This window comes from Lutjanus erythropterus, chromosome 17, assembly GCF_056507025.1.
Source record: "Lutjanus erythropterus isolate fLutEry1 chromosome 17, fLutEry1.hap2, whole genome shotgun sequence".
NCBI lineage: Eukaryota > Metazoa > Chordata > Actinopteri > Lutjaniformes > Lutjanidae > Lutjanus > Lutjanus erythropterus.
Genome location: NC_139333.1, coordinates 10,632,802 through 10,658,122, shown reverse-complemented (window position 1 = coordinate 10,658,122; position 25,321 = coordinate 10,632,802). Strand labels below are relative to the sequence as shown.

The window sequence follows — 25,321 nt, the reverse complement described above, 5'->3', positions numbered from 1 at the left end:
TAGGCTGCAACTTGGCCTGTGAAGCCTGTAGAACTACTACAGTACATATCAAATTCACAATGTACACACGTGCAGTCTGTACATACAGTACATTAAGGCAGTTCCTGACAATGTAATGCTTCTGGCAGTACATTCAGGAACTGCCAGGAGCAGAAGAATGCAAGAAGTTTTCCAGTAAAATAATAAACTGCAGCCCCAGCAATAAGAGATGAAAAAAAAAAAAATCCTGTATTATACTTATCAGATTTAGGATTTAGGATAATTCTAATTATGAAAGCACCAGTGTGGAGTGACGTCTAATGGTGAACCCTCTGTAGATATAAATGGCTAATTCTGGTAAAGAAGACAGTGATTCTTGATTTCAGGAGATCATATACAATGAAAACAAACTTTATGCTTAGGTTTTAGAGAGTTACCATATAAAGAAATATTAAAATGAAGGAACCTGTGTCAGTCAAGAAGCTGACACACATATTTTTGTCTTTGGGATCCACTGGAAAATGAGAAAACGACAATATGTTTGTATGAGGACAAGTGGAGAGTGTAATCACAAGCAACACAATGAACTTCACCAAAGCAAGGAAGTCTTTTAATAAACAGCAATATTATACTTAATTGATTTGAGTAGTTTTCTTTTCTTTTTATGAAAGAACTAACAGTGAAATGTAAGATTTATAAAGGTTGTGTGTTTTTTTGTGTCTCATCAAAGTTTCACATTCACTCTGTGTGACAGAATCAAACTGGCAGGTGTTTTTCCGAGCTTTTATTTAATAATGTCCATCATCTTATATCCAAAGTGACACTGAGCTGTAAACATCAAAGCAGCAAATAAATATTTTATATATTAAATAATCTCATAGGGATCATTCACATGTAAACATTAGCAAAAGGTATCACTTGTCGCTGTTTGTAGGGTAATCTGTTACATCTGACTCTGACTACACCATTTATTCTCTTTTAGATGTTATAAATTAACCCCAGACTCTCCATCACACCTCCACCTACAGCGCTAAACATCAGACTTTTAGAAACTCCTGGTTCAGACACGAACACGAGGGTTAGTAAGTCTGCCTAAGAGCTACTGAAGTCTATAGAGGCAAAAAGTAACATCATGATCAGTTTGGTGTTTCTTCTTCTTCTCTCACTGTGAATATATAATGTACTGAATTCATTTTGCAGGGTCAGCTCTGCTCTGATCATCAGCAGCGAGGCACTAGTCGGACTCTGCCCCAGAGATCTCAGTTGGGATCCTCTCTATGGACTCTGTGGACGAGCTTTGGGACCGTTGGGACTGACAGGACAGATGCTGAGACGGCTGAGGGCTGTCCACCGCAGCGTGCATCAGTGGTAAGTAAATGTCATCCATGTTTGGCAGCACAAATACTTTCTGGAGAAGAGGAAACGTTATGTGTGAGAGAATAGAGGAACACTGAGAAGAGTGTTGTGTTCAGAATTCTTACCTGGAACTCATCCTGCAGTTTTTTCTCAATCCACTCGGTCACATGACAGAAAGTCACCTCCCTCTCCCCTAGTTTGGGACGGCAATGCAGATCCAGTTTGGGCGGCACACAGAAGCTGTACCTGCAGAGGAAATCATCACATTATCAAAGCTACCATGTCTGTAAGATTGGCATTGCTGATTTCAGTGTCATGTTGTTTAACACATTTAGTAACTCAACTAAAATAGATCGGAAGAATAAATAAGTGCGCTATTGGCAGGAAGTGAGGTGTGAAACGTGAGTCATATCACAGAAAGTCACAAATACAACGTGCTGCTGCTGAACCCTGTGAACTGAGCACTGTGCATGTATGACCTTCAGTAACTGATATTAATTATAAAAAAATATACAGAGAGAGGCGAAATAAGGAAGGTAATCTCACTGTCTGTATCTGGAGTAGAGGTAGCCTCAAATTGGCCAGTCTGATATACTGGCTGATATTAGCTTACTGCAGATATATTCTAATAAATGTAGTGAGAAACTGCAGTGCATAAATTCCTGGCTAGGTTTGAGGTCATGTACACACAGTGTCACCAGAGTACATGTTGATTTTTACACCGTAAAAAACATCATTGTGCTTCAAACTGTCTCAGAGCCCCTCCACTAACTTGGACTTTGCTGCTCAGCCCTGCCATCAGTTTTCCTAAGAGACACTCACAGCACTGCAGTGAAAAATTCCCCACTGGCCCAAAAAGCATTATCCCCCATAGATGTGTGTAAAACTGTTTACCGGACACCTCAAACAGCAAACAAGATCAGTTATAACTCGTTCTGTTATTAAATTTTGATCAGTGGAGTTCTTATATTTGTAAAACTTTCTTTGAGTCGAAAAACAGCCATTTAAAAGTCTATAGTTTAATACTTGTTAGATTTAGGGGAGCTCAGCGCGTTTTTGAATGGTTTCACTTTGTGGGCATATTTATCGTTGAATGATCTGAATCAAAACTAAGAACTGCCCCCTTCTTACTTGTTGGTGGATAAGCATTAAAAAGGATTTTGGCAGCCACTATGTTGCTCTAAAGCCTCAGTACTTACCATATCCTGTCTGTAGGGGGCGGCGGGATGTTGACAACCAGAGTCCCTGACAGCTCTTGAACCTCCACAGTGAGCAGCAGGGGCGTGTTGGACATCTCCTCAAACTTCTTCTTAATAAACTCGTTTTCCGCCGCCTTCTGGAAGTACTTGGATTTAGCGATTTTGTCCACAAATCTCAAAATCTTCCTTCCAGTCTTCCCACCCCCTGTCCTGTAAGAGAGGATTAGAGCAGAGCAGAGGAGTTTTGTATTTGTGCTGAAGTCAAAATCTGAGCAGAGATGACGAGAGTCTGAAATGTAAATGAAGGCGACAGCCATCTGGAGCGTGATGTCAGCACAGTTTATTTTCTGGTTTGGAAAAATGAGCAGTCACAACACAGCAGGGTAGCAGTAACACATTGTTGTGCTACTTACTAAAAGTTATACTCTCTCCCTTTTAAAATAGCTGTTTATATAAAAGTCTTTGGACTTGATTATCACATAACAACAGCTGATGGGACATTTTCATTGATAAAACTCTTTAATCAATGTGACCTAGTTTGAACATCTTTTTGGGTTGAAAAATAAAAAAAAAAACTCATAGGTACTCTTTCTTCTTTTATGTGTCAGTATTTACCCGTCAGTAGCTGGCATGGATCCTTTTTCCCCCAGTGGACCCTGAGGCTCTGACAGGAGCAGCTCTTCTTCATCAGAGGAACCAGCACTGGAGGACTCTTCATCACTGTCTGCCAGCACACTGAAGATGGGCCTGCAGGAATGGGCAGATGGGTGACAACATTTTCTTTTCTTTAAAAACAGTAAATAAACTAATCCCTTTCAGTCATCAATAATGACCCTCTAGAAGTGTGTGTTGTGGCTGTATCAGCAGAGACTCTGCCCTCTGCCTGTATTATTTTCTGATTGTTTTGCTGTGCTTAGGAAGCTTTACAAACCCAAAACCTTCTTGTGCATTTACGTATAGCTTGGCCATATCCTACTGATACTACTGTCGAAATGATAATAATCATACAATAAAGTCATATGATAAATAATCATATTTACCAATTGTTTTAATGCTACGCTATATCATTAGTTTGTGTAACATTATTAGTTCATAAATTATATATTGTATCATAACTGATAAAAGACAATCACTTAATTAAATTAGAAATTAAATTCAGATGGTTTAATAAATGGTTTATAAGCATAAAATTTAAACATTAACATTATTTGAACTTACATTATCAGTAAAATAACTATTAACTACAGTATAATTAACAATCAATCTGCCATTTATTAATGAAGGTTTTTATAAAGTGTTAACAAATTGAGCAATCCAGATTTAAACCCTAGCTTATATTGCCATGAACTTATGCACGGATGCATGTATATTACTGTGAAAATGAAAGTGGCTTGAAAAGCTTCACGTGCACCACAGACAGCTTTGCCTGAACCGTAATCCCTGCCACTGTGGCTCTATGACAGGCAGGTCTACGCTAATCAATACACAAGTCATGTGAAGCTCTGCTCTGTGGATCAGACTGGAGGGATCAGGAGGGGATAGAGAGAGAGGTGTGTAGGTGTGTGCAATAGAAATGATGAGGATCAAAATACAGGGTTTACTGGGTGATCACTCCTGCTATTAGACCTACACCATGTAATGAAATACACCTTAAGATCATAGAAATACTGAGCTGTTGAATTTTTTTTAAGGGACCGCAGACTTAACATGTGAAGTGCAGCTCAATCATCACAACAAGTGCAACTCAACCCGTAAAAACAGCTGTATGATGTCTGCCTCGGTTCTGGAGAGAGCTTTCATAAGTCAGAGAAAATACCCCCAGAAGGTCTAACTGAAGACGCTATTGAGCATTAAAGGGATTGTAGGCTCCAGCGTTTCTGAACCTTGACTGAAAAAATAAAGCCAGTCTTTATCTGCAGCCGGTTCTCGTTCCCGGGCTGTTAAATACCATCAATGTCCTGTCACATCACTCTGAAACGTGTCTGCATGAGGCGCATCAGGCTTTCCATAATTTCAATCTAACCTCCTTTGTGTCAGGTGACATAGTGACTTTCACCCAGGAGGCCAGAGTTTGTGTCCAGTGCAAAACCAAAGGTCAGCTTTATCTAAAGTTAACTTATATAACCAGGGTTCAGTGGTAATATTTTCTGTTCAATCATCCAGTTGGGCAAGAGGGTCAGAAATCTACTTTTTTACTTACCCCTATATGTGTTGTTTTATTTATTGGAGGAAATCAAATAACACAAAGCAAACAAAGCCTAAAACTAACTGTCATGTTTAATCTCAACCTGTCTATAAAATATCAGAAAGTAGTGAAAAATGTCCATCTCAGAGTCCTGATGTGAGACGTACGTAATACGACATACCCATTCTGACACAAACCATGATGTTTTTCTAAACCTAACCAAGCTGCAACCCTTTCATAAAATCAACCATGTGTTAAAAAGGCTTTTTGTCAGCATCTCATACAGACACTAAAACTTACAATGTAATTCAAGTGGTTTGAGAGAAAATTAAACTTCTGCCCCTCCTCTTGGCTCTGTTGTCAGGCTTTGGCCAGTCACAGGTCACTTAGATAGTTGATCACTGAGTCTCATTCCCAAAACTTATGTATTTCACTACCTGGGAATGAGACTAAACAATCAACTCTTACTCTTAGGTCACAAACTGCATAATCGCATTAGTGGATTAATATGATTTTTGCATTAAAGGATTAGCTGCAAACAGTTGTTGCAATTAAAACCACCAGAAAAGTGTGTAATAGTGCGCTGCTGAGACACAAATGCCATGTGTGCGTGCACAACGAGAGCGTGAATGGATTTGTATGTAGTACTCACCGTGGGCTACCAGTTTCAGTCGGACAGTCTGCGTCCTGTCCACCCTCTTTACCCAGTTTGGACAGGTTGAACTTGGTCTGCAGGGTCATCTGCAGGGCACCAGTGTAGACCAGCTGCAGCTCCACCCACAGGCCTGCAGGGGGCAGCACAAAGAGGTCACTGCCAGAGCACCAAAATTAAGACAAAGCTCATACACACAGCCTAATCCGGACACACACCGCTTAGTGGGCAGATTAAACAGCTTTCACTGTGATTATCGAGCCTTGAAATTAAATTTATAATAAATTATGGCGGATTATAAATCCCCCATTGGACACATGTGGACTGAGCAGCAAAAACAGGGAAATGCTGAAGCAGCGGTTGTGTAACGGTAAAGTGGGCGGGAAAAAAATCATGAGGTCACATATGTAGACACACACTGACACACTTAAATACCCGTAGTCATTAGGAGTGTTGTCTGCCAGATTGCCTGATTTTAAAACACATACCCCCCCCCACACACACACATGCACACACACACACACACACACACACACACACACACACACACACACACACACACACTAACACAAACACACACGCCAATATGGTCTAAATATTGAGGGCTGTGGCGTAATGGGTCTCCTGCTCAGTGAGATTACAACAGGATAACAGCGTCTGATCTGATGCTTTGCAGCTGTAATCACATGGGCATCTTCTCACTCATCTCTTGCTGCTACTGTGTGTGTGTGTGTGTGTGTGTGTGTGTGTGTGTGTGTGTGTGTGTGTGTGTGTGTAGGTGTCTGTGTGTGTGGTGTTTGATCTCCAGTCTGGGCTCACCTCTGTGGTTTACCTCTGGGCTGGAGGTAGTGTTGATCTGGGGCATTGAGCAACCCATATCCAACTCAGTCAGCGTCAGCTCATTCATGAAGTAAGGCAGCTGTGAAGAATAAAGCAATACAAGTTTTAAAATGATATAAAATGTGTCACACCTATAGTTAATCTTTTAACTATAGGTTTTAACACTGGAATAGCCAAGATGGTCACTTTGACCAATTTCAAAGTTATATGTACTACGCTTTTACTAAGACGTGTCTGTATTTTCATAAAATTAAAAAACAAAATGTAAAAATCACATGAATTTCCCAAAATGTGATCAGTTGTACCAATTTCAGCCATAGGTGAATGGTGTTTGCATGGAAATTGCCTTTTTTGCGTGGTTGGAAATGCATCTTGGTTGCTTACCAACTATCATTGTCACGGTCAAACAAACTTTGCATGCGGTCTGGGTGTCCATTATTTGCCCACATTAAAATACAAATAATTACACTAAATTCCTTATTAGTAGAACTGAATAATTTGAGGGACAAAAAATAGGGGACACTGGGGACAGTTTTTGTCTCAGCACCTATAACTAAGTGAATTTTTGTATTAGAGCCCTAAAGTTATAGCAGTGTTTCCAACTTTTTTTTTTTATTTTTTGCACAACTTAAAAAAATACACAAAAATGACAAAGCTAACACTAGCAGCAGAAGCAGCCATCATAGCTGCATACACCAAAACGGAGGCAGTGCCAAGTTCGGGGAAGATGTAGGTAGAACAAAACCCACTGACACCTGATGGAAATATTATATCATTATTTTATAATATATAATCATACATTTATAGGCTATGTTCTTCTATATGTTTTTATGTTTTAGATCAGCTCTTCTGTAGGATATGATTGACAGTTCTAGGAGGAAATGGCACAAATATTAAGATAAAATGTTTTATATTTTACACACATTCATACATTTAATTGTTTGTATCTATAAATACATATTTAAACTTCATACATCTGTGATGTTATCTCTCTTCTTTAAGACATCTTAAAGAAATAAATGCATTAATGTCTTAGTTGGGTATTTATTATAAGAGATAATAGATTTTGGAATTCAAATGGTTATAATGACCACTTACTGCAGTTCTAATAATAGGAATTCTGGCACTTCTACTTTTAAAATAACTTTGAGTGAATCCACACTCACTCTGATTTTGCTCAGCTTCTTCTGGATCTTGTGGGAAACCACATCAGCCCAGTGCTTCTCTCGCAGAAAGTCCCAGAAGATTCGACCAATTAGAGCGTTAGCCCATGCAGTCTGGCTCGTCCCAGGGTGCTCCGCTAAATCACAGATACACTAAAAAAAAGACACCTGAATTAACTGCTGAGCATGGACAAGAAAACTGCAAGTTTAGTACAGTTGACCCCCTCCTAAGTCTGGGCCCTTTTTGCTTTTTACTGTAATCACAGTTGAGCAAGTTTGATACCTTGGTCACCTTTTTCCTTCTGGTTCTTAGATACTATGTGCTGGGTTTGTCTATGTTAGGAAGAAAGACAATTTTGAAGATGGTTAGAAGACTTTGCTGCGTGCATTTCAGGTTAGCTAATATTAACAAAACACTGGCTAAGTAGCTAGCTAATCAGCCATTAGATAACTAATTATCCAACATTTTACCAATATGGGCTAGCTAGTTAGCTACTGTTTTGCTAACATTAGCTAATTTAAGATGTGACCCTGTATGTTTCTTTTACATAAAAAGAGGAAAGTTGACCCAGGTACAAATTTTGCATAAGTGTTATTGGTACACAGAGCAAAAAAGGGCGGGTCTTAGGAACTGTCAATCCAGAGGTAAAAACATGGAAAAGAGTAGAATAATTTTGTAAATGCTGGGAGGTTCCCTGCTCCTTTTTTCCATTGACATACATCAACAATATTGTGTCTTATTCAGTTTACTTAATGTATTGTCTTACTTGATATGTACTGACCCACTTTAATGACATGTTTGATGACTGATGCCATTTTCTAGCCTTCAGGTTATTGCTAGTGCGTGGTTTTATTTTACTCTCTGTGTATAAGCTGTCCAGCTCTTGACTGTTCTTGCAGCCTCACTTCACTTGCTTCATTTAATTTTATCTGCAAACACAACTCACATTTGCTTTGATAGTGGGGCTCGTCTCTGTGCTGCTGACTCCAGGACTGGAGAGGGGGGTCAGCTCCTCTGTGGCCAGGAGACGAGCCATGTAGCGTGGGTAGTCCAGCATGGAAAGGCCCCTGGTGCTACTGGAGGTCTTACTGACATGAGCTGCAGAGATGCAGGGAGGAGGTGAGGAGGGGGCGTCGTCGTCACTGCTGCCCACTCTGCTGGGGCCTCTGCTGCTCGGTACGTAACCTGAGGCGCTAACGCTCTGTGCTACTGCAGGGTCACCTGGAGAATGGCAGAAAAACTTTTTTTATGCCTCGGAAATTTATGCTTTTTGGTTGCAGTAATCATTCACTGAAGATTTAACACCCAGGGTAAAATGAGAAAATAAAGTAAAGATTAGTGTAATTGCACTTGCTTAAAGAAATAGTTTGACATTTTGGGAGAATTGGAGTACTGAGCACCACCAACTGTTTATTTCAATGGGGCCAACTGCCAATATTCACTTAACAATAGCTATGTAACCTACATTTTCTTTTGAAAATTGTTTGGAAATTAGTTTAAAACTTGCACTTAATGTGGATGGAAACTTGATGTCATGTCATCATATCTTGAGTTAGATTAGAAGATCAATACCACTCTTATGCCTGCTCAGAAAATAAAGGCACTGCAAAGAGCATTCAGCCTGGTTTACCACAAAGACTAGAAACAGGGGGGATCAGCTAGCTCAAAGGCATAAAATGGCTTAATCTGTATTAAAACTGAGGTGTTGTGTTGTGAGGGGTTTTTTTTGTTTGTTTTTCAAAATGAACACACAGTTTACTATTGGAGATGACGTCAGTTGTTCCTCTACTAGTACAGCATTGTGCTGTGACCTCATTATTCTGAAAACATCCTGAACAGGGCTGGTGGAAGTCTTGTGCTGGTCCACAGACACACACATTTAAGAGATCTGAGAAAATTCTGTGAATTGAACAGCATTGTAATACAGAAACTGAAAAGTGATATTGAAGAGATTCTTAAATGTTTTTTTTTAAATCTGATATTCATATTAGATATAATATACTGTGTTTTGTAGGGAATATGGTCACAGTGGTGCAGTGGTTAGCAGTGTCACTTCACAGCAAGAAGGTTCTGAGTTCGAATCCCCCAGCCAGCTCGGGGGCTGGAGAGTTTGTGGTGGAGTTTGCACGTTCTCCTCATGTCCATGTGGGTTCTCTCTGGGTACTCTGGCTTCCTCCCACAGGCCAAAGACATGCATCATAATAGGTTAATTGATAAATCTAAATTGTAGGTGTAGGCGTGAATGGTTGTTTGTCTCTATGTGTCAGCCTTGTCCAGGGTGTACCCCGCCTCCCACCCAATGTCATCTGGGATAGGCTCCAGCCCCCCGCGAGCCAGCAAGAATAAGTGGTTAGGAACGATGAATGGATGGGAATTTGGCTCACCACAAGGCTTGAGTCTTAAAAGATTAAAGAAACATGGCAGATTGATTAAAAACTTAACCATGTTTTTTTTCTTTTCTGAAAGTTGTCTCTGAGTTGTACAAATTTTCCCACAGACAGGTGTGTTATGTGCTTCTTCACTGATTACTTTCTGTGCCAGTGGATAAGCTAGCAGGGCTACCAAAAATTAGCCTCCTTGAAGCCTTGGCACCCATTAGTCACATGAGTTGTGACCCTCACTTTGCATATAATATAGCCGCTCATGGTCCATCCCTTTAGACAGAGCCAGGCTTGCTGTTCCCCACTGTTTACAGCCTTTTTGCTAAGCTGAAGTCTCCTGGCTCCTGGAGCCAAATGAACCAGCTGGGTGTACACCTGGGTATAACGTCACATGTGACTTAAAACTGAAAGTCAGGACCAGCTTAAGGTTATGACTAGGTCATGGGTGTAAGTTTTATACCTCATATGGAGCCGTTGTTGGAAAGTCAGACTAGTATTCATGGTACTAATAATGGAATCACCCAACCAGAAAAGCCGGTGGTTTTGGCTCTCTGATGCTAGCTCAGGAATTATATCCACCATCCACCCAAAAAGAGGCAGCGAAGACCAGGCAGGACCTCAGTTTAAAGTCGGGACTACCTGATATTATCGGGTGCATTGACAGTACTTATGTTTGACCCAAGTTGCCTCTGAATATAAATATTTCTGTCAATCGAAAGGGTTTCGATACCATTAATGTACAACTTTTCTGCAGCTCATATATCACCATCGTCAACCTTGTTACAAGATGGCCCAGGTCAACCCATGATTCTCAGAGAGAGTGCACTTTATCAGGAATTTCAGGCAGAGAGAGTGAACAGTCCTCTTCTCTGAGATAGTGGATACTCACTGAAGCGGTGGCTAATGACACCTGTCACCACACCAAGAACTGCACAAGAGCACAACTGAAATAACTCTATATTGGACAGACATAAGAGTGTCTTCTTATCTAACTCTGCCAGAAAGCAAATAAGTTTATTTCCCAAGATGTTGACAATTTCTTAAAATAACTAACAGCAATTCCACAAATGAGTAGCTGTTTTCATATGTGCTTCTAACTAAAGCATAAGCAAGAGTGTAGTGATGGAAAAAGAAGTGTGACAGATGACAGCTCAAATGACAGATTTGCATAAGAAAGGAAAAAAAAAAAATGAGTAATACATTTGCTCATGCAACTCAGTAACTCTCCAAAACAAAACTGGTGCCACTAATAGTTGTTTTTCTGATGCCTTTGCCCTGTCGACTGTGAGATCTGTGTGTTCCCTCGAAAGGGATTGGCTTTGAAATGCAAAGAATTGGAGCATGTAATCCATAATCCACACATATATAGCATTTGTATAGATGCCTTATCTGGAAGCTGACTCTGCTCTAATGCATTATTAACGTTTCTCATACCCAATCTGGACACACATCTGCCAGGCCTCTGTTTGTCCCTCTCTTTCTCCCTCTCTGTGTCCATGGATGCAAACAGGAAGTGCCGAAACCACTCTTCTTTCTCCCGTCCTGTGCGGCCGAAGAGGTAGAGAGTGGTGGGAGGGTCGTGGACGTGTTTGAAGGAACTCTGCAGTGGACTTGAGGGTTCAGCTTCTGGCTCCTCTCCTCGACTATCCTGCGACCTCCCTCCCTCATCCCCCTGGGAGTTCGCTCCCCCTGCCAATTGGATGCAGATGGGATACTTTGGGTTCCACATCCTCTTTCGAGCCAAAACAGATGGCAGCAGGAATACCTTTGGGGAACAGTGGCAGTTTTGTTATGTTAAAGCAAAAGACAACTGTCAAATGTCCCATTTGTGAATGATTAATTAATTATTAAGAGTTAAACCAACATTAAAGGTTGATTTAAAGGCTTCTTTCCAATTAGCCTTTATTTCAAATACTGCATGATGCTTTTGTACACCTTTGTTTATTTTCTCCCAGGCATTACTAGCGAGTTCAGGCATTGTACTAAATCTATGTCACTTCAGCATTGATGCATATATTAGTCAGTATCCTATTCATTCATTAATTGGATTCTGAATGCATTTATAATAAGCTCCTGCAGACAAATTTACACCTATGTTTTTTTACCCATCATGACTCTAGGGATGGCAATTCGTTCAATGACAATTAGCAAAGAAATTTATGTCCCTCTCAGAATGAACTGTAAAAAACTGGGTGATCCTCTGACTTGTTAAACTTTTGTTTATGTTCTTTATTTTGTACTTCGTGTTTAATGTTAATTAGAAAATGTTAGCATGCTAGCAAGCTAAACTAAGATGGGAATTTGGCAGAGATGTGGACTCGAGTCACAAATTTGATAACTTTAGACTCAACTTTACAAAACTAAAAGAAGACTTGCAACTCATCTTGGACTTTAACACCAATGACTCGTGACTTCACTTGGCCTTGAGCCTTTTGATTTGTAAATACTTGATCTCTCCCTCAAATCCAAAGATCAAAAGTATGTTATTTACCATGAATCAATTCTTTGATCCACTTTTTTTTCAACCAATCCATCACCAATGACCAATGTGCCTGAATAGAACCTCATATAGCTACTGCTAAGGCTATAGAAGATTAGTTATGTTCATCAATAAGAAACTCTTTAAGTATAATTTTTCAATAAAGTGTACTGCAGCTTTGCAGTGACTACATACAGTATCAGAACATCACCAGAATACCAAAATACATTGCGTTGTCACTTCCCTTTGTATAACCCACTTAAAAGAAAACAGCCTGTGTATACAGAACAAATATTCCCTTAACACAGTTACTTACTTTGCTCTTTGCGAGCTGAAAGGAGCGTGACTTAACAAAGGTGGCCTCGAGGACTCTCTCATCGTACGTGGCTCTGCGACTAATGTTGGTGCGGGGGGAATCCAGACGGAGACAGGAGCCCTCCAGGGTGGCAAACACAGAGTGAGTCAGAGCTGGATGATAGGTTTCTGGGTCGTAGTCTTGTATCTCATTCATCCAGCCCTGAGAAGGTCAGAAAGTAAGTGTGAAGATCAATCAATATGACACAAGGTTTGACTTTGAGCTTGATCTGGAATTATTTCAGTCTTGAAAATCATGTTATGATGTTTGTAATCAACTGAGAAATGAAGTACAGAAAAATTGGGGGCTGATCCAAACTCCTAACCGGGTGAATTTACCTCAGTAGATTTCAACATAAATAATCTTTAACATATATATAGCTTGCTTGTGGAATAAATGCAGTACAGAAGGCGAGTCAGTGCGTCTGTGAGCTGATGGTTGAGAGGAGTAGTCATCCATAACCCATTATAATGTTAGTAGCATGGAATATAGTAAGAAAATAGCTTTTTGTTTGAGGGGACATTGTGCCCTGGATTTGGATTCCCAGGCAACACATCATTCCTGGCTTAATACTGCTGCCCACAGACTCTACCAGTCAGAGGCTTTAGGTCCTAATGAACTGAATCCAAAACACCCCTGAGCCTCATATAAACTATACATTCTGTTACTGTAATGGCTCAGAAATTCTACTTTGCCATTTTGAAAAATATACTCACTTGCTTTTTGGGGGTCAGTTTCAAGTCAAGTTTTACTTGGTATTTATAGCACACAATCTCTCACAGCACTTTTCACATAGAGCAGGTCTAGACTGTACTCTTTATAATGTTATTTATAGAGACTCAGCAAACCATGAGAAAACACTTATCTGATGAGTAGTCTTCTCATCACAGCAAGAAAGAAAACTTTCCAAAATACTGAACTATTTCTTTAATAACTGGACATACATTAGATCAGTGTAAATTCAGATACTTGAATACAACTTCATAAATTTGATAGACATAAAAACAAGTAGTACAACGTAATCTTTTGTACTAATGGTACCAGAACAGTATATACAAATAAATGTAGGTACTAGGAAACAAGAAATTATGGAATAAGGGGATGACAATTCAAGACCTTACAAAGTACTTATACTGCAAATGCTTGGTACCTATTTTATTACTACAGGGTATGTAGGGCCTGCTGAGCAATAATGTGGATGTTTGGAAGGAACTTAGAGTGAATTTGTACGGTAAAACTTATTTAACTACTGGGTACATATTCTAATATTATTACATGGTACATTATGACCATAAACTGAGCAAAAAATCTGGTTGTTTCAGGGAAGAAGGAATGATGACTTCTGCATTAATCAATAAATCTGATGTGAAAAAAGAGTCATGATAAAACTTTGCTCAGTATGAAATATATGCTGCAGTGCTCATTAGGACGGCTGTATGTGAGCTGAATTCTGTCATACGATGGGCCCCTTAAGAGCTTGATGCTCCCTCTTATTGCTCCGATTCACTCATAAACAACGTACTGCAAATGCTGAAATTTTATTTGTACTTAATTAATAGCGGTGTCAGCCTCAGCACTTACTTCAGATGTGAGCCTGAAAGCTCGAACACCATGACTGATCTCATTCTGTCATCTCATTACATGACATCTCACAAACTTTGCAGCTCTGACTTTCTCATTCCAGCAGCCCTCAGACTAAAACCAAACTCCTAATGACCAAACTGGGGAATTATCTCTGAGACAGTAAACCCCCCATTTCCAACCATCACCATCGCCGCCTCTCTCCCGCCTCGTGTTCTGACAAATTACAGCTTCCTCCAGCCTGTATTCCCACTAATTGCCTCTGGAACTGACAGTGTCTGGCTGGTAGCTGTCCTCTCCAGTAGCCCTGTGTCAAGCTCAGCCTGGAGAAGAACAGTAATTATCACTGCGGCTTAGGCACTATTTATTATTGAAGGTTTTAATGGCATTATGGGCACCTTATGTAGTTGCAGAAGCTTTAATCTGTGAAGGAAACAGTCTGCAGAGATGCTGAAGTGACTTGCCGACTTGACACTGCTCTGACTGTTCTATTAGCACAACTGAAAACTAATTACAAGCACTTCTGTTACTGTACTTGGAGTAGCCTTTATATGTGCTTTTTAAAGTTCACACAAAAATCAGTCACTTTCACTGAGTAAGTTTCCTGATGAGTAGTCTGCAGATATGCTATTATGGCATGATCATAAAGATATTAAATCTCATTCTGTTTTAAACCCTTTTTCACTCCAAAGGCAATTTCTGAAATAGTTCTTTTGTACCTTCTGGTTTAATGAGCATCATGTCAAAATGTATACAAGGTTTTATGCTTGGCTAAGCTGGACAAGTTGGTGTATTGATAAAAGTAAAACGTGTATTGCAATGCATTGCAAGTCCAGTGGAAACTGACCCTGTAATTAATCATGACTAATTAGAAGCATGTGACTTAAAAGTCTATTGAAGCTTCCCCTCCTCTGGATAGATGAAGAATTGAAGCTGACAAAATCAGGCATGTGTGGACCAGTAAGGAGTTTATAACCCCTAAATACATGAAACAAACATAAATTACATATTTCCATCACATTTTCCACATTATTGTCTTTCAACCTTTTACTAATCATTATGTCTGATAACTAACATCATCTTGTTGTGTGTTTTAGAGAAATACGCCTTCAAGGCTTTCTGCCAGAAAGCCAGTCTTGGTGACATTTAGGGGAAAACAATATTGCTTGGTTTAAAAAAGCAAGATTTCCACCCAAAAGGCAAACATTTCCTTCCTGTTCTTGTTGTACCCTCTTCTTCTGCAGTGCTAAAGAGATCCCAACAAGAATTGTATTTGCATTACAGCAGTGGATGGAAACGCACAATTCCTTTTGCAGATTTTCTGGAAATTAATTTAAAATTTACATTAAATTTGGATGTAAGCTTCACTAATGGCACACAAGGCAGTCTCTCAGCACTTCACTCAGTAGAGACTGAGGAAAATCTCTTAGCTTTTGTTGCTAAATTTAAGAGTTGTTTGAGAGCTAGCAACCTACATGCTGAAAAACGTGCTAGCTGTTGTCATCTTGTTGTTGTCTGTTGCAGAGAATTAGCCATTTTTATTGCCAGGACTCATCTTCCCATGTGCACCAAAACAAGTTCCTCTCTGACAAGCATTTTTCCTCTATTCCAGAATGATAATGGGGTCAGCCAGATCTTTCTCCAGCGCCAAAGCAGCACTGAAATGAAGTTTAGAGGTAGGTCTGGTTCTGCAAGGCTAACGCTAAGCTAATCCTTATATTTACTGGACAGACAATAGAGGAGTATTGATCTTCTCATCTAACTGCCTGCCAAAACCAAAAGCATAATTCCCTAAATGCCAACTATTCCTTTAAGAGACAAGTGTTGGGTGAAAATGAAATTCAAGCCTGCTGATGTCTTTATGACACCTGTAAGTGCTCTTTCTCACATGTTATTAATAGAAAACATGTTGAGAAATGTGTTGGAGTGAGACTGAGGTGGTAGAAAATAAGGTGAGACCCAATATGTGACATTTTCTTCCTTAATGACTCATCCGTTTACCTTGAGGGTGTCAGGCTCAGTGCTAACAGTGCCACCCGTCATAATCCCCTCTCCCAGCAGAGTCTGCGGTGGTCTGTGTGGAGGATCTGAGCAGCGAGACCTGGAGGAACCCATTCGGATGAGCAACAATCCCAGCAAGAATCCCAGTGCTAATCCCAGGGCCAGGCCAGAGAAGTATGGACTGAGAGGTAGGATGAAATAGCCATAGGACAGCATTGCCACGCAGAATAAACTCATGCGTGGCAGAGGATGAACTGGTTGAGGAATGGGAGAAGTCCTAACCAAGGGTGGTGCAAGAACTTGAGGACCAGCAGGTGATCTCCTCTCCGGTCCATAAGTCTCAATGGATAGTACTTGCATCGTGTCACCGTCTGTACATATTTCTAGCTCCTCATCCCTGTGATGTTGTCTGTTGCGGTGCACTGGGCAGTAGGTACGGTGACTTCTCCCATGATGTCTAATAGAAGGCCAGTCAAACACGGGCAACACATCAGCGTCTGTTTTTCTAGCATTTCTTACAGGAGACTCAGACAGAACTGTGTCCGTGCTGCTCTCACGCCCCAAACCTCTGGAGGTGACCTGGGTCTTGCTCTGGTGTTTGGGGCTGCCAGTGCTCTCCTCTCTCATGATCTTACTGAACATGCTGCTCAGAGGCTCGTGCACCGCCTCTGAGAACTTCCTCTTGGTGTCCTCTAGCTCCATTTTGAAGAAGCCGCCCTTCAGACCCTCTCCACTAGGGGAGAGTGAGCTAGGAGAAGGGGGCGCGGTGCGAGAGTCCCCATTGCTGCGAGATTTTGACTGGGTGAGCTGCTTCCACAGGTGGAGGTTGAGGCGGGAGTCTGATTTTGACTGTGACACCTCAGGTTCCGAGCGGGAGATCTCCGTGGAGATCGACTTGACAAGGCTGAGAAGGGGCTTGGGTCTGAGGGTGGAGCCTTCTTTGAGCTCCAGCTCCGTGGAAAGAGACTTGACCAGGTTTGCAAGGGGTCGGTGGGTGGGTGAAGAAGGGCCTGGGGAGAGGAAGCTGGGGCCCATGGCGGAGAGGTTGCCCAGAGAGTCGGGGGACGAGGGTGAAAGAGGAACGTGGAACGCCTGGGACTGCAGCCCTCTGTCATCCTCGACAGAGAGCTGCCTCTCCTTGGAGAGAGATATAGAGGGGTAGTCTTCATCGTGATCAAGAGAGAAGATGAGTTCACTGTCATCTAGACTGTCCCATTCTCCCTCAGTCCCAGTCAGCTGGATCACAATCCCCCTTGGGAGATGCCTCTTGGTTCCAAGGGAGGGGGTGCCAACTGGGGAGAGGCCAAGAGCCGGGCTGTGAGGCTCCTGAAGAGGTCCGTCACCTCCTCTTCCTTTATCCTCGCTTCTTCTTTCCCCATTTGTTCCACTCTCTGCCATTTCTTGGCTTTACATCGCACAGCCAAGGCACCTAGGAGTCAGTGAAAAAGAATAAATAAAGAACACGGTCAGCTACATTATTAAGCCTGGGAGGCAGAGCAAATAAAAGCAGTCATAGAGAGAAAGGGAGGGCATCTTTTCTATCCTCCTGCCTCATTTTCACAGAAACTGCTTACTGGCACCAACTACGCATTAATGTGTGGATGTCACGTAGTTTAGTTGTGAAGAGTTGTGAAAATCTTCATTATTCTGGAGACGAGTGAGCCTGAATCAGATCCAAGTGAGCACCTCTCCCAAAGCTGTCGTTCCACATACTGAATGAGTTTTAGAGGCATGCAAAAATAGACAAGACAGTCTGTCTCCCCCAAATGTTGCACAAAGTAGGGCAGTTCAAGCTTGGATCTAATGTCTTTTGGGGCTGATTGAATGTTTAAATAGAATCCATTCAATTTATGTACAGGGTTTCTACGCACATGAAGATGAAATGAAAAAAGTACTGCAGTCCAGATAGTGGGTTGGAGCCATAGGCAGTATATTAAAAAGGTTGAGTCCCTATTTAATATCCGATCTATGTTTGAAGTGAGTTGTTTATCCCTGCCCCCTCCTCCCCAGACTCAAAGCTCAGGCAGTTGCCTGCAGGCTGCAGACACTGAACCTACACGAGTGCATGACAAATGCAACATTATATTCTGACAATGAGAAGCAACAATGACTCCTATAAGTTGATGAGATACTTTTAACTGTCAATTGTTGGTTGATGTAAAGCTAATCTCATTATCGCAAAAACAAAAGTCCACTTCTGATGCACACTCTGGAGTTGGAGATCAGTGGCTGCCTGCCAGACTCCATTAACACAGGCCTTAATTTAGGCATTATAAACATGTAGTCATCCTAAAAGATTATTAATGATTTCTTACGACTCAGAAACAGACACTTAGTCACTCGGTGGACATTCTGCATTAATTTTAAAGGTGCTAAATACAACAGTCAGCCTCATTAGATGTCAGCAAACAACTATTTGCGATGTAAAGATTTAGTAGAGTAATGCCCTCCTGAGCAGAGAATGACGACACCTTCCCTGTTTAGCTGGGACAGCTGCAGTTACAATTTGTCCATGTTGTCAACATGAAAGATCTGGGTAGGTTTAGGGACAGAAAACACTGGGTTAGGGTTAGGGAAAGATATTAGTTTGGGTTAAAATTATCACTGTTGCAAGATCTTTCACCAGTCTGGGGTTCCCTTCTACACATGAGAGCCAAAAAGGCAGCCACCTGGTTACAGTCTTTTTTTTGTTTTTACAACTAAACATTCACTAAAATAGGTTTCTGAAAACTTTTAAGCAAGAAATAAGCATTGCAGTAACAGTAATCTTGATGCATACTTTATCAGGAATGCCTAGATGGACAGTTTGATTAGAGTTTTGAGAGCAGTGTGTGTTCAGATGACACTTTTCCCACAACTTTATCAGCAAAACAAAGTGTGGATTCATTTTAGTCTGAGATGCTGGTGCTCTACTGCAGCCTCTATGGTAAATGTCAAGGACAGTGTCTTTAATTAACATGAATTGGGCAAACAAAAACAGTTATTCCAGAGGGGAATGGAAATTAAAAAGGAGAACATGCTGGCTATAGAGGTGTTGTCAGTATGATCAACTTCTGTAAATATATCACATATATCTCCTTAATGTTTTCATGAAAAAGAAGCATCACCACACTCACTCTCTGAGGTAATATTCAACATATCATCTCCCCAAGGAAACGACCACAGTGCCTTCCGGTCTCATTCCCTGAAGAGCTAACTGTCAGCCGTAAAAACCCAGAGTCGCAGCCCTCCCTCTGATGTCTTCTCGAGCCATTTAAAGAGTTACTTATGTAACCTTGAGCCGAATAGTGAGTGGAGTTTAAAGATCCTCTCTGTCATTTCCCGTATGTGGCATGTCTGTGTCAGTAGCGTTGCATGTTTCCACACAACACATTATACAGTCACCACCTACTGAACTGTCAAAATGTTACCAGCAAAAACCAGAACAGAGACGCCGTGTGTGTGTGTGTGTGTGTGTGTGTGTGTGTGTGTTATCATCTGTCATTTCATGGGAGAAAAGAGCAGTTCTGCATCACTGGACACAAGCTGGAAAAGCAGCACAAAGGCCCAGTGGGGACCCTTTCATTTGCTGTCTCTCTGGGTCAAGTGCCCTGCTCTTTATGCAAGTTAAACCCTACCTCTGACTGGTCCGATTTACGTAACTGTATTACAGCGCTGTGTGGCACAATTTCAACCAATTCCACAGCAGCTGGTGGATTCTGACTAATCTGCTCTCACCCAAAATGGACGGTGGGGAGATAAACCTCACAGACACACATGCAGCCAGGCGGCATTAGACCTTCCTCAGAGCTTTTCACAGGGTGGGAAGAGGGACCAGAACCTGTGAGGTGCCAAAAAACACACACATGAACTCACACGCACTCTAGGCAGACTGAATTATTGTTAAGCTAACAATGTTTTGTCCAAGCTAATAACAGGACAGGCCAGTGTTTCCATATTGTCATGCTAGTTTAGAAAAAGTGTGAAAGAAGAAAATCGTCTTTTGAATTGAGTGATAATGATATCCACTGTGTATGAGAAATGAAACTAAAATATGTTGGTTTGGCTGCACTGTATCAAGTAAGACTCCAGCCATGCTAGCAGCTCTGCTTTGAGCTAAATGCTAACATCAGCATGCTTAAATGCTCACAAGGACAAAGCGTTTGTGTTCAGTACTTAACATTGAATAAAACTGAGGCTAATGGGAATGCCATGCCATGTATTTCCAAGTAAACCAAAGAGATGACAAGATGGTGTAGCAAGATGGAAAATTCTGGCACTAATGTTAATTTATCCTGTGGCGACATGAACGTGTGCACCGAATTTCAAGGAAATCCTTCTGATAGTAATTATTTCATTCAAAACCACAAATTTCATGTGTTCATGAAAGTAGAAAAGTCAGGGCATCAACAAAGACAGGAATACAATTTAGCAACTGACCACCTGTTAAATTCTTCAAACCAATAGGAGGCAGCATATCACCTCTAGCTGCCTTTAGCTAATTAGCTAAAGGTTAGCACTAGGAGAGACTTGAACTTGGGTTACAGCGGGGTTACAGCAAGAAAACCACCTCAGTTTTGGTGACACACTGGACACTACAGTGACTCACTATTTCCTTTTGAGGCACAAAATGGTATTACGCAACAGGACGAGCCTGATGGGCACGTTAACTTCAGTAGGTGTCTCTGCAAAATAATGTGTAGACATCTTTGACATAACATCAAAACTGTAATTTCTTCACATTCTGTTGATAATTTCAGTTAATTTTTGGATGTTTAAACTAATTATTGCATATTGTTCAGTGGACCATGAGTATGCAAAATTTATCAATAGTGTGGACCAAAGTGGTGGATTTATTGGCAGACTAGCATTGCTATCCACAGAAATATGATCCAATTAAAGTTTATACGAGATAAACTGGTATTATAGCAAGTCTGTAGGGCTATCTGGTATGCATAAATTACTAGCCCTTTTTTAAAAAAATGTTTTGTTAGTAGAAATATTAAAGACTTCACCCCCAAAACTACCCAATATGTTGCAAAGTGTTTACGTGATCTCTGCTGACTCTGTCCTTTGGGTTTTTGGTTTAACTGTGTTGTTGGATGTATTCAGCTGTGTCGACCCCAGAGGCCAAAGAAAGCTGAATAAACTGTGGTTTAAATAAGGACAACCAAAGAAAGCCAGGAAGAGAAGGAAGAATGGGTTGAATGTGGTAGTGTAAACATACTACATGCAAGAATTTTTAAATCAATATCTGCGTGATTTTAGGACTCAAGGGAAAGGTTACTGCAGCCAGCCATATAGCTCAGGTCTCTAACAAGTGTGATGCTTGACTTAAGCTTCTGTAAAACACACATAAGAGAGCTGTTAACTGTTCCTTAAGGCTGTGTGCGGCATACATGCAATCATGTCACACGAAACACAGCACACATCTGCTCCGAGTTTCACTGCAATGTGTTCAATCAATCCATTACATTCTCAATCAGCGACAGATAAGCCTGACAGCATGTCTGTGACTGTGTGTGGGTGTGTGTGTGTGTAAGGGTTAGTGTGTGTTTGTGTTTGTGTGTCACCCTCTGATCAGACACGAACAGTAACAATCTCAGATTAACATTAATGCAGGGTTTTACTGTGAAATCTGACAAATCACACAGCTGGATTATGGGCTAAACCAACATTTGGTGGGGTGTGTTTCCAAGCTAGCTCATCTCTGTGACCCAGTGTTGATTGTAGTTATTAGTGACATCACAATCCTTCAGACCGCCTTTACTGACAGTACTCTTATTCTTATTCTTATTCATATTCAGATGATTGAAATATTCGAGGAAATTTCAAAATAAACGAACAAAGAAGCGGGAGTCCATATAAGTATTTGATACGCAACTGACAGTCTGTAATATGAAGCATTAGGCTACTTATTCTTGTTAAAAAAAAAGTGTTACTATTTAACAGAGGGGTGGACAAAGTTTGTTTTGTTCAACTGTGACTAACCAGTGGACTTATAAACAAATGTTTTGGTTGTGTAATTTTTTAAAATATCCCTGTAGCTATAAAGTTAAGAGAATATTTCAGATCCGAGATGAAACTGATAGGGTGGGACTACACAGCACAATAAGGCGATTAATATTTTAGAGCCACGGTCGGGGCCATAGATTCTAATTTCCACAAACCCCAGATAAATGATCAATAGACTAAAATATTCAACCAGCAACTGCCCCTGCTACACTCTCTCTGCTACTGGGGGATGCAGAGGATTGATGGCACCTTAACAAGAGGACAGAAGGAAAATGAGATGTGTTATAGTTTTCCCCATTCGATATATCATATTGTATAGGAAGTTAATGTGAGCATTTTCTTTTAAATAAGTCAAAATGCCACACATTGACTCCTTTTTTATGACATACTGTGGCTATTCTGAAAGGACATAGTACTGTATAATCTAAGCCTGTTCATTCCCTCCCTGAACTCTTCAGTTATTTAATATGTACTAGGTAATTTTAAAAGTAATTACAGTGTTATTTATTTTTTATTAAATGCAACTCAAGGCTCACACTAGGCTTAGCTGTTAAATCAAAATTGCCCTGTTTCCACCACAGGAACTTCCCCAGGGACCAGGGACCTTTGGAGGAACTCAGTACATTTCCAGGCTCTAAATTAAGTCCTGAGTTAAGTTGTGGGGACATTATTTTACCCCCAAAAAGTTCCTAATCGGGGTAGTACTATCCAAAAGTCCAGGAACTCTGGGGGTGAGACTTGCAATGCTGAACATTTCTGATTGGTCAAATAGGTTTTTAAAAATCTGCAGCTGCAAACCATTTTGTTTTTGCTCATTGACATTTCAAGGTGGAGTTACAGAAGAAAGAGACAGATGGGATGACAACGAAGTCCAGACTTTATTGAACATTTAAAGTATGCTGGGGATGAAATCCAGCAGGAATTGGAAACGATATGTATAGTATAATGTGTATAGCTGCACGCAAAAAATGGTGTGTAAAAGCATGTGTCACTTCTTCATAAGTCAACGGTCAGTCAGTCACCTGAAAAGCAGTTCCTGGGACTAAAAGTTCCTGATACTTCGGGTGGGAAGGTGGCTCATGAATGATTTTTTTTAATCATTTATTGTAAAAGCTGACCTTGGATCACTTCCCAGACAGTATGAAGAAAGTACACAGTCGCATTGAGAGCTGAAGCAATTTGTCAATTAATTCATCACAAAAAATGTACAACTTAAAATAAAATAATTAAATAATTAAAATGAAACTTCAAGGCTTGTGATGATTTGTTGCTTTTTTGTCATACCTGACAGTAAATTGAGTAAACTGAGTTTTTTTACTATAAAACATGGAACAAAACATAAAATAAAACTATAAATTTGTCACTTTTCGTCTCCAGGAAGTTAAAATTGGCTAAGTTGTTGTTTGTGACATTTTATAAACAAAATGATTTGATTTAATTGATTTATTGAGAGAATAACCAACAGATCAATGCATAATGAATCTAACTGTTAGTTGCAGCCCGAGTTAAGCCAAAATAGTATACAGTAGGGCTGCAACTAACAATTATTTCCATCATCAATTAATCTGCCAATCATTTTGTAGATTAATTGATTAATCATTTGCTCTGTAAAATATCAGAATAAAATGGAAAATGTCCATTCCAGTTTCTAAAAATTCAGTGTGATGTCTTTAAATGTCTTGTTTTGTCATATGTTTAGGTTAACATGATGTAAGACAAACAAAACAGCATTTTCTTTTGCACAGAAAAATTAACAGACAACAAAAATAGAAAATATTTTTCTGAACTGACTGCAGCTTCAGTACACAAACGGACTTCTACTGAAAACAAGTTTCTGCTGTCACAACAACCAGAATGTCACCTAATCCAAAAACAAGAGGGTCATATTTTTAAAAGGACACAATACAGCATTTGGCCAAAAACAGCTGTAACACATCCAGTGAGAGCTGCTCTCTCTCTCTCTCTCTCTCTCTCTCTCTCTCTCTCTGCAGACTCTTGGTCTCACTTTTGGATATAATTGCAAACGTCTGCAGCGTTTGGTGATGTTACACGGAAAGCGAACTACAACATAAAAAAGGAAATTGTGAATATTTACTTACCCGAAAAATAAATCTGTGCATGGAAATGTGACTAAAACCCGCCGGTCAGTCAGTGTTGTCTCCTGCCAGTTCCCTCGCCATGTGTGCGCTGAGAGGACCGCGGAGTCTCTCTCTCTCTCTCTCTCTCTCTCTCACTCTCTCTCTCTCTCTCTCTCTCTCTCTCTCTATCTCTCTCTCTCTCTCTGTCTGTCACGCAGTCAGTCACACACACCTCCCTTTTACCGACTGCCTGCATCCAGATGTGTCACGCTGCGCTGCCGAGAATCACAGCTCACCAAACTGATTATGAAAAGCATCGCAGGGCTGCATGATAATCCAGATTAAGAGTCCTGCAGCCCCAACAAGACACACACACACACACACACACACACACACACACACACACACACACACACACACACACAAACTCATCCACACAACTCTGCTGCACCCACAGTGTAACTGTACACACCATGCTGACAGCTGAACTTCAGCCTGAGGGTTAAAAACTCATATTTTCTATTATGGTGCTGAGCATCCATGCAAAACTGAAGGCATCACCTCATAATTAAGCACAGAAGTGTCCAAATAACAGGTCTCTGTCCTATGGCAATGAAATAGAGCTTGAAATATTATCATGATGACAAAAAGAGAAAGAAAAGGTGAAAAGAATGAATTTAACCCCCATCTCCCTCTCTCTCTCCCTCCCTCCATCTTGGCCTACATAAAACCCACTGGCAGCCCTAGAAATGACAATATAAAGAACGGGGCAGAGAGGTGTGCGAGCTGCAGCTGGGGTGAGAGACAATAACCTCCATCCATCACTGACTGAAGGAGGTGTTCCTGAACATCCTGACTGGCTGGATGCATAACTAATAATATTCACTTTCATATATACAGTATACTTTTGGGATTTTAGTCATTTCAGTTTCCATGTTACTCTGCTCTTTGAATGAAAATATTTTTGCTGAGTTGCCTTTATGTATAGAGAGTTTGCATTCTTTGGTGTTTAAAGTTCATTTTTAGGCAGATGCTATTTGCACCTAGGGTGGAATAGCTAATGTGGCTATTTGCACA

General features: G+C 40.6%; 1 protein-coding gene across 1 annotated transcript; it reads right to left on the bottom strand.

Moving 5' to 3' along the window:
* Nucleotides 1–748: 748 nt before the first annotated feature.
* tex2l (testis expressed 2, like) lies at nucleotides 749–24,366 on the bottom strand. The gene is made up of 12 exons (XM_084741392.1): nucleotides 24,266–24,366; nucleotides 16,173–17,601; nucleotides 12,552–12,752; nucleotides 11,191–11,521; nucleotides 8,322–8,596; nucleotides 7,378–7,527; nucleotides 6,191–6,290; nucleotides 5,372–5,504; nucleotides 3,150–3,281; nucleotides 2,535–2,744; nucleotides 1,461–1,581; nucleotides 749–1,387 (listed from the first exon to the last, which is right to left on the bottom strand). The coding sequence occupies exons 2-12, from the start codon at nucleotides 17,568–17,570 to the stop codon at nucleotides 1,214–1,216; spliced, it is 3,225 nt and encodes a 1,074-aa protein (XP_084597518.1). The 5' UTR covers nucleotides 17,571–17,601; nucleotides 24,266–24,366; the 3' UTR covers nucleotides 749–1,213.
* Nucleotides 24,367–25,321: the final 955 nt, after the last annotated feature.

Bases quoted from the DNA above. Each gene is read 5' to 3' on its own strand.
- tex2l (XM_084741392.1), bottom strand. From the start codon at position 17,570: ATGGCAGAGAGTGGAACAAATGGGGAAAGAAGAAGCGAGGATAAAGGA. The intron at 8,597-11,190 runs GTATGAGAAACG...GCCATTCTCCAG, and splicing joins CAGATGTGTGTCCAGATTGG to GTGACCCTGCAGTAGCACAG. The intron at 6,291-7,377 runs GTGAGTGTGGAT...TATTCTTCACAG, and splicing joins AGAAGCTGAGCAAAATCAGA to CTGCCTTACTTCATGAATGA.